The 9,287-nt window shown below is 32.9% G+C and overlaps 1 protein-coding gene across 1 annotated transcript; it reads right to left on the reverse strand.

The window, feature by feature from the left end:
- Positions 1-7,192: 7,192 nt before the first annotated feature.
- LOC112512433 (two-component response regulator ORR9) lies at positions 7,193-9,033 on the reverse strand. The gene is given in 6 exon segments (XM_025118391.1): positions 7,193-7,442; positions 7,444-7,648; positions 7,814-7,884; positions 8,401-8,478; positions 8,574-8,680; positions 8,773-9,033. Coding segments are annotated over 6 exon segments (669 nt in total). The 5' UTR covers positions 8,876-9,033; the 3' UTR covers positions 7,193-7,337.
- Between the last annotated feature and the right edge of the window lie 254 nt (positions 9,034-9,287).

Below are 9,287 nucleotides of genomic sequence, written 5' to 3' on the forward strand. Positions count from 1 at the left end.
CATATATATATATATATATATAGGGGAGGTTAAGTGATAGGTGTAAATATATTAACCCTATTACATTGTTTTTCTTATCATTTTCCTTTTTTTTTCCCATAATGTTCATTTGAGTCTCTTTTATCTTCGTTTTATAGTTTTTAGTATTTTTATATTAAGTTCTGAATTATTAGAAAAATAATATAAATTTGATCTAAATTGTGCTTTGAACATAAACTTTTGTAGATCTGGATAATATTACAACTTCTTGGAGGAATCATTGGTTGCTGATTTCATAACTGTAGTAGTGCTATAGGACTAAACAGTAGACTCATGAAGACTTTTTGAGCCGAATATGGGTCAGTTTCACTTACAGCCGGGTTTTACCATTTTAGGCCTATCTAAAGCTTATAGAATAATTAAGGGCTTATGTCATTTTGTAGTTTTGTTACTTAGAGTCCAAGGTGAATTATTAGTATAAATATGTGTGCTTTCTTTGTTTAAAAATACACCTAACCTTTTGGTTATCGCTCTAATCTCTCTCTATAATTTATTTCCTAAATATTTTGTGATCTACTTTCGGTATTTGCATGTTATTAATCGAAGTGTGTTTATTTGAAGAATCTTTTCCTACTTCATCTTGAATTGTTTCCAAGTTTACTTTAGTTTTCAGTAATCATCTGGAGCTAATCTATTCTCGTTGCAATATATAAGATTTATAATCTTTTGTGACTCGAGATTAGTTTCCCGTAGTTAAAAAAATCGTTTTCCAGGTGCTTACTACTAATCAATCTCTTTTTGTGATGAAACTTGTTTGGCAAGTTTCATAACTTGAAGAGCAAGTTTCCACCCCCTTTACTTTATTTCTTGCAAGTATTTTACCGCAGTTTACTTTTCTGCAATTTAATTCTCAGTATTTTATTTCCTGCAATTTACCTTGCTGCAATTTGTTTTCTTGAAATTGAATTCTCAGTATTTTATTTTCTGCAATTTGTTTACTTGTTATTTAATTTTCAGTAATTTATTTCCAGTCATATAATTTACTGCTCTTTAATTTATAGTCTTACTTTTCTGCAATTTATTTTATGGAATTTACTTTTCCATATATATTATTTATTTTTCAGTCTTTACATCTTTTACAAGAAGAAACCGAACGATGATGGGCTAAAAGCCTTAGCTTGGGGTGTAAGAGAAAATTTTGACCGAAAACAATGTGAAAGTACATAAGTGTCTTATAGAAGTTTATCTAACTATTTATTTTAGGTGATTATTGTTTCATTGAAGATTACATATTATTAATTGATAACTAATTTTATGCATGAAAATGCATTCACTTCCAAAGTTAAGATAAATAAGAAAACCTGATGTAATAGGAAACGACTATAAATGGTTTTAGTACCTGACAATACCTATACTCCAATGGTGTAGGATGATAACATTGTGTCGTGCTAGGATACATGACGTCTAATATAAATGATAACATATCGATATCACGCCGGCCTGTGTGTAATATTGGGAGGCCGTCTAACTCGATAGTTGATACTATGACAATATTGTAGTACTATTATGTAGTACTGTATGATTGTTGTAGGATTTCTTTATTATCTTTTTGTTGGATCATTTGTTTTCTGTCTTAATCAACCTTTGCACATTGTGCTTCTTTTTACGACTGATAGTTTTTTAGTTGATAATCACACCATCCCAAATTTTTGATAAAACAAATCCCTCGAATTCGCCACCTGAAGTTAGCTTTTAGAGATCGGACTTTTGAAAAACTTTATAAGCCTTCGTTGTGGAACAATATCTGATACTTATATCATTATTACTTGTTATAAGACGATAATAGTTCAAGGTATATAGTTGCACTGAGTTCTATTTTTGTATTGAAATCTAAGGTTGCATAAACCGAACAAGCTTACAAAGCCCAATTTTTTTTTTACTTGTAAATTTTAATTTAGTACAATTGGGCCCCCAATATGATGATGTAAAAGGCCCCCTCTTCACTTCACAGTTCACGCCTAACCTTAACGGACGATAGACGAGAGAGACAGAGAGTAGGGATAGACGACAGTTCACGAACGACAGACGAGAGAGTAGAGATAGACGACAGTTCACTGTTCACGCCACTTCTTCTTCTTCATCAATCTTCATCGCTGCTTGCTTCTTCGGTTCTTCCTTCTGGCTTTCCTTAGTTTCTTAGACTGGACAGCCTACAGTGGACTGGAGTGGAGTCACTGGACTGATTCGATTGAAGCAAAGCAACTCTAATAATTTGGGTAAAAATTCTAATTTCCAAAATTCAGTCTTTAATTTTGATTACTTCTTTGATTTTGTTGTTTGCTTATTGGTGATTTGGTAAATGCTTTAGGTTAGGTTAATTTTGTAGGCAATTTTGTAGGCAAATCAAATGGAAATATCAAATGATAGGTTAATTTTGTAGGCAAATCAAATAAAAATGTCAAATGTTAGGTTAATTTTGTAGGCAAATAGAAATGTTACTAAACCATTGATTTTTATCTTGTTATTGTTATTGCTAGAAAAAAATGGAAATTTTTTTAAAAAGGAAAGCATCAACACCTGAATCGAGCTCCGCTCCTTCGATGCCTTGCGAAATTGATTTGAACGATCTTCCTTGGGATCCAACCGATAGGAAAAACTGGTTTTGATCCACTTTTGAAGGAAAAATATTATATTTTGTGAAACAAATGGTATTAAGGCTTTGGATATGGAAGACCGTTATTCAAAAAACCTAAGACAAAGGACCAACATCACCAATTGTCATTATTACAAGTTTAATATTTTCAACACTGTTATGGACATGCAAATTCAAGAGTTTGGGGATCGATTTAGTGAGGTAAGTACTGAATTGCTTAAAAATATAGCAGCTTTGAGTCCATGCGATTCATTTTCGTAGTTCAATGTATCAGATTTATTGAAGTTGAGTGAGTTGTATCCTCAAGATTTTAGCCATATGGAAAGGATCGCTTTTAAGAAACAACTTAACATATACTATTTGATTGTGCGTCAAGATGAAAGATTTGTCAATTTGAGTGGTATTGCCGAGCTCGCTAGACTGCTAGTGGAAACAAAAAAACATAAAACTTATCCTCTAGTATATCGGTTATTGAAGTTGGCTTTGGTTTTGCCAGTTGCTACTGCAACAGTCGAAATATGTTTTTTTGCTATGAAGCTTGTGAAGTCAGATTTGCGCAACAAAATCGGTGATGAATTTTTGAATGCTGCAATAATATGTACTATAGAAAAAGAAGCACTTCTCACAGTTTCAAATGATGATGTAATTACTCAATTTCAAAAGATGAAGAGTTGTAGGACACAGTTGTAAGAGGTAATTTTTTTTTTATCATTTTTGTATGAAGTTGAAGTTAATTATTATGTTATTTTATATCATGCCCCCTACAATATATTTTTCTGCATCCGCCACTGCATATAGTTGATATGAAGTTCACATATGAGTATAATTTGGTGAACTTCTATACTGGATAGAATAAACCTGAAAGCAGTAAATAAGATATCATATGAGTATAAAAAATGTTCTGCATATGGTCATAGCACAATGACGTCCTTTGACGTGATGATATTGAAGTTAACCAATATCAAGTCAAACATTTTTGATCTAGATCTAATTACACAGTAACTAAGTGAGACAAAAAACGTTCGGTATGTGATGATACCATAATTAAAGTTTGTCTATCTCGTATGGTCCAAGTGACGTCTCTAGGCGTCTTGGTAGAATGAAACCAAGGAAACATATGCATTCTTACTGGTCAGATAGTCGATATATGTCTTGTCAATACATCAAGGATTTTTGAGAAATTATGAATTGGATCTAAAGTGGATGACATATCCATGACTCGGGTCAAATCTAAACATTAAGGACAAATGGATCCAACGTATACCCCACTAATGACCACGAAATCGATGATTGGTTGAATCATTAATCCTTGTCAATTGGGAGATGATTTATTGTTAGATGTTACTCTTCGTCTATAATTATAAATTTGACATGGACTTAATCGACCATATGCAAAGAATGCAACTGAATAAGAAGATTAAATAATAAACGTATTTAATTTATAATTAAATTATCATTTAAATAGGGAAAAATGTTGAGAGTGAAGAATTCATATGATACAAATTCAGATCGTTTACATGAGTTTTGTGTACCATAAACAATATCATTTTCTATTCTTTTCTTTCGAAGAAATCCGTTATCCCCGTCTTTCAGGCTTTTCGTGCCTGACAACATAAAGAAAATAAGAGATCTCTTTTTTACGTGAGACATGAACATGGTTCGTTAGTTCGGGTGGATCCATGGAATGATGTTGTAATAAGGATTTGTCGTTTGGTTTAGCCTCTTTTTCAAAGGTTTCATCAATTAATAAGATAAAATTTTAAAACACCCGATCTATCTCGTTTCATATGGGTTGACATATTAGTTACAATGTATTAGTCCCTAAAATAATCAATCTTCCACTAATCGTTCAAATCAACAATGGCAGAGATGATTTTCATATAAGAACACTATGAAGAAGATGAGAGAGAGAAAGTCAACAACCCAATCTTGGTCAAACTATTATTACGTATCTGATATTTTCAATAAGCATCCTTAACCAAAATACAAGCACCTCACCCTTTATATAGGGTCAAACACCTTCAACAAAGTCAAAGTCAAACTCTCTAAGAAAAGTCAAACTCGATGACTTTTATACAATTATAGACAAAATTAATTGTCAAGACGAATACAATTTTACACTGAATTTTAGTTCTAACACAATGTATAAAGATGGTCCAACAAACTAAGTTATGATGATGTCATGTTTGAAGAAAAAACGATCCACTTGTCTCTCAAAAAACGACAAACAAGATCTATGTATCTGCGTCTCCTCCCGTACTTCTTTTTCATATTATTTTAGAAGCAGAGCTAGAAAATACGGGACCCAGTTGTATAAAACAACTGTAAAATAAAAAATAAAAACTTATTTGAAATGAAATAAGCAACATAACACATGTGACATGACTCTTGCCTATTTGTTGAAGGGCCAACATGGTTTCATATTCATGGGCTTTCAAGCCCAACTATGAGTTAATAAATGGGCCAACATATTTTTCTTTATCCACTAAATTAGAGATGGCCAAATGTGCCCGGCCTGCCCCGTCATCGTCGGAGAACCGGAACCGGGACCGGTATGGACCGGTTGTGGACCGCCGGTTATGAACCGGTTATGAATTTTAACGTTTTTTAGGACCGAGACCGGTTAAGACCGGAACCGGTTATGTAACCGGCTATAGGACCGGCCCGGCCCGGTCAACAAAAGTCAACGTGTATATATATATATATATATATATATATATAACAAAACGTATTTATAAAATTAAACGTATACATATATAACAAAACATATTTTTAAACGTATTTATAATAAAACGTATTTATATAAAACATATTAAAAATAACATATTACAAACATATTAAAAATAAATACGTTTAATTTTATAAATACGTTTAAAAATATGTTTTGTTATATATATATATATAACAAAACGTATTTATAAAATTAAACGTATATATATATATATAGTGTTGGGTTCACGTGAGACCAGCCTGTTTTCGTGAGACCCGTGAGACCACATTTTTACACGTAACCTTCACAGCAAAAACACTGTGTAGGTTTAAAAAAAGTTGAACCTTCACAGCAAAAACACTGTGAAGGTTTTAAAAAGTCACCTTCACAACATTTTGCTGTGAAGTTTCAAATGTAAAATGTTGGTCTCACGGGTCTTACGAAAACATGCTGGTTTCACATGATCCCAAGTCTATATATATATATATATATATATATATATATATATATATATGTATATAAATTTATTAATTACCAAAAATTTGAAAAAAAAAATATTTTTTTTGCAAAGGACCGGCCGTAACCGGTTATGGGACCGGAACCGGGACCAGACGGCGTAACCGGTTATGGGCAAGCTTGACCGGTTATAGTGTTTTTCATCGGAACCGGGACCGGGACCGGTTATAGACGGTTTTTGTCCCGATTAGGACCGGCCGTAACCGGCTAAGGCCCGGCCCGGGACCGATTTTTGGCCATCTCTACACTAAATAAATAAATAAAAATAAATAATAACCTTCTCATCACGTCTTTATGTTTTTTCAATTACATATTCATATAAAACGATCGATCAAATATGTATTTTTTTTCCTACTCAACCCACTATGCAAACTGACTAATCTCAGAACAACCACCTGCTTTACGGATTGCTCGGATTCATCACATTTAAACCAACTTGTCCACAAGAATATTTTTATTCCTTCTTGATATATATTGATATTCTCATACTTATATTTATACCAGTTTTATTAATATCAACCACACCATATCAAACCAGTTAATCCTATCCAATAGAAATCATAAGTAAAATATATGTAAACATTCATATATTGTGTAAACTCCACTAAAAATTGAAGATGAACCACAAAGGTGGTGTCTGATTGATTTGAGCTTGACTCCAAAAATCAAAAGTACAAGGAGATCCGATGTTCAAATCCAAGGAGAAATAAAAATTCCCTTGTGGCCACGAATGTTCAAATGCGGTGACTCCGGGCTATCTGCAAAATAGGTGGTTGTCCTGAGATTAGTTGGCTTACATAACGGGTTGGATATCCAGGTTAATAAAAAAAATCGAAGATGAACAAAGTTGACCAAGTCAAAGTCAAAGTCTTTTGGGAAAAAAAGAAGCAGCCAAAATGTCTTGTGGGGTTGAACCTCACCATCTCATTTCTCCTGGACACATACAATTATACAAATCTTTCATGATTAGCTTCCAGCTTGGCTTGATCCATCCTCATTATTAAATGTGTTTTTTTTTAGTACATAAACAAATACTCACATGTAACTTTTATATTTGATCGGATTCAAACCTCTGATTTTTTAAAAGATTGACCGTTTTAAGTATATAATATTTATATACGATAAATACAATACAAGAACTTATACATCTTTTTTATCTTTGATGAAATTTGAACCCCTGACCTCCATAGAGACCCAGAAGTCCAAATACCTCTGAGCCAAAGATCATTTGGTTGGGAGATTGCTCGGTACTTTACCGGTAAATCCCAGTTGAAAACAGGGTATGAGAGTGAGATGTACAGAAACATGACCTCTAATATAAAAAAGTCCGACAGTTCACTTGAATTAATGATGTTGTTATGTTCAAGTAAAACTATGTATAAATCTTGATTGAAATGCTTTCTTACATTGCTCTTTACAACCATTTTTGTAACTCGAATGTAAAAAAAAAAAATTAGGTCAAGAAAAAAAAAGTAAAAATCAGACAACAAAATTGGAAGGAAAAGAAAAAAAAAAGTCAAAATTAGTCAAATCTACAGTATGGCCACCATTGAATCTGGGTTTTGTTTTGTCTCGTAATATCTCCTTCTTCCATGGATTTTCTCTTGTTCCCGTTTGATTGTTGTTGTGATTCAATTTCTTCTTCTTTATCTCGGGTTTTCGATTCTTGATTCTGTTCTTGATGATCGGTTTCTTTTATTTTCATTCGCATCATATGGGGTTTCAATTTATTTACATCCGATAATCTCACCGGTTTCAAGAAAAATTCATCTGCTCCTTCTTCTAAACATCTATAATCCAAATGAAATTTACGTTAGGTCCGAAAGAAATTTTTTTGGTTCAAACCAAACGAACCAGTATATTTGGATGTATGTAGACTCGACCTCTATTCCAAAGAGTAGAGCAGTTGTTTTTGTGAAATAAAGTCAGAGTGATCAAATAAATGTATGGTTTACCTGTTGATCCTCGAAGGAACGTTTTCCGATGACATAATGACCACGGGTATGTCCTTTAGAGACGAAGAATTCTGTAAAAAAGTCAATAACTAATAATTTAGAAACCATATAGACAGTTATCGCAGAATTAGCTAGTTATAAGCGTTAGAAATAGATGAAGACCAAACTAACAAGGTCTACAAGCTTGACTCGGACCTTGATTCATACGTAAAATTGGTTCTGCGCGAGTATCTTTTATGCAAAGGAAGAATCAACAAGGAACCCATATGACCGTTTGATCTAAAAAAATAGACGGTTCAGATTCGAATAAATTAGTGTAGACTTTCTTTTGGTAAAATGTAACCGTTCATATTATTCACAAACGTTGGATTACGATAGATAGACGGATTCGTCCTTTCTCTTTTTTTTAGTGTTCTCTCTTGACCCCCTTTCCACTCCTACCCATTGAAAACATGGGACTTCGTAACTGAACCAAACTGAATTCAGTTTTAAAAGCTCAGTTTGGTTCGGTTGTCAAAGTCTTGTGATTCGGTTTCAATTTGAAACCGAGTAATATAACTATCTACGATTATTGGATTGTATCATACCTTAACTTTCTTGAGCAAATCATAGCCCGTCATTCCAGGCATACAATAATCCGTGATTATTAGATTCACTTCTACTTCCTGCATAAAATTCGACACATATTTTCATGAACAATCATTCAAATTGTATTCAAACACAAATAAAAATGGAATCAAAATCATCAAAGATTGAATACCTGATGAATATTGGGAGACACAGAGGGTTGATTGGAGTTCATGTCTTCATCTTCTTCATGTAATCCAAGAAATTCCAAAGCTTTACTTCCAGAATCCACAGTGGTAACTGCAAACACATAAATGGAAAACGAAACATTGAAATCCTGAACTCAAAAGCATTAGAATAAAAAAGGGAAGAACATGAAAGTGTCAAATTACCTTGAAAAGATGAGGTTTTGAGCAATCTTTCAATCAGTTTTCTATCAATGATGCTGTCATCAACAGCAAGAACATGAAACTGTGAATCTGCTGCAACACCCATATGAAGAAGATGACAGATTTCAAAGAAAATGAAGAGATTGGAAGCAGAAAAGATGGGGGTTTAGAGAGAATTGAAGTGGGAAAAAAGGGGTTGGGAAGATGGAAGTTTTTATGTGAAGGAAAGACCCACCAAAATCCACAACCCAGAAAGCAAGATCTGACCAGATTTCATCCAAAGATCTTCCCACCTCTTAATATTTTTGGATTACAAGGCAAGCAAGGGGGGTGAAGTGTGAGGGTGCAAATGGCAATTTTTTTATTTATTAAATAATTACAATAAAATCTTGGATGTTTTTATATTCTAATAAAAAAGATTCTTCAAGTTTTGTGTTTTCATGGGACACATATTTTGGAGTTTTGTAATCTTTAAATTGTTTATATATATATATATATATATATATATATATATATAT

The sequence above is a fragment of the Cynara cardunculus genome (assembly GCF_001531365.2).
Source record: "Cynara cardunculus var. scolymus isolate 2C chromosome LG 5, CcrdV1, whole genome shotgun sequence".
NCBI lineage: Eukaryota > Viridiplantae > Streptophyta > Magnoliopsida > Asterales > Asteraceae > Cynara > Cynara cardunculus.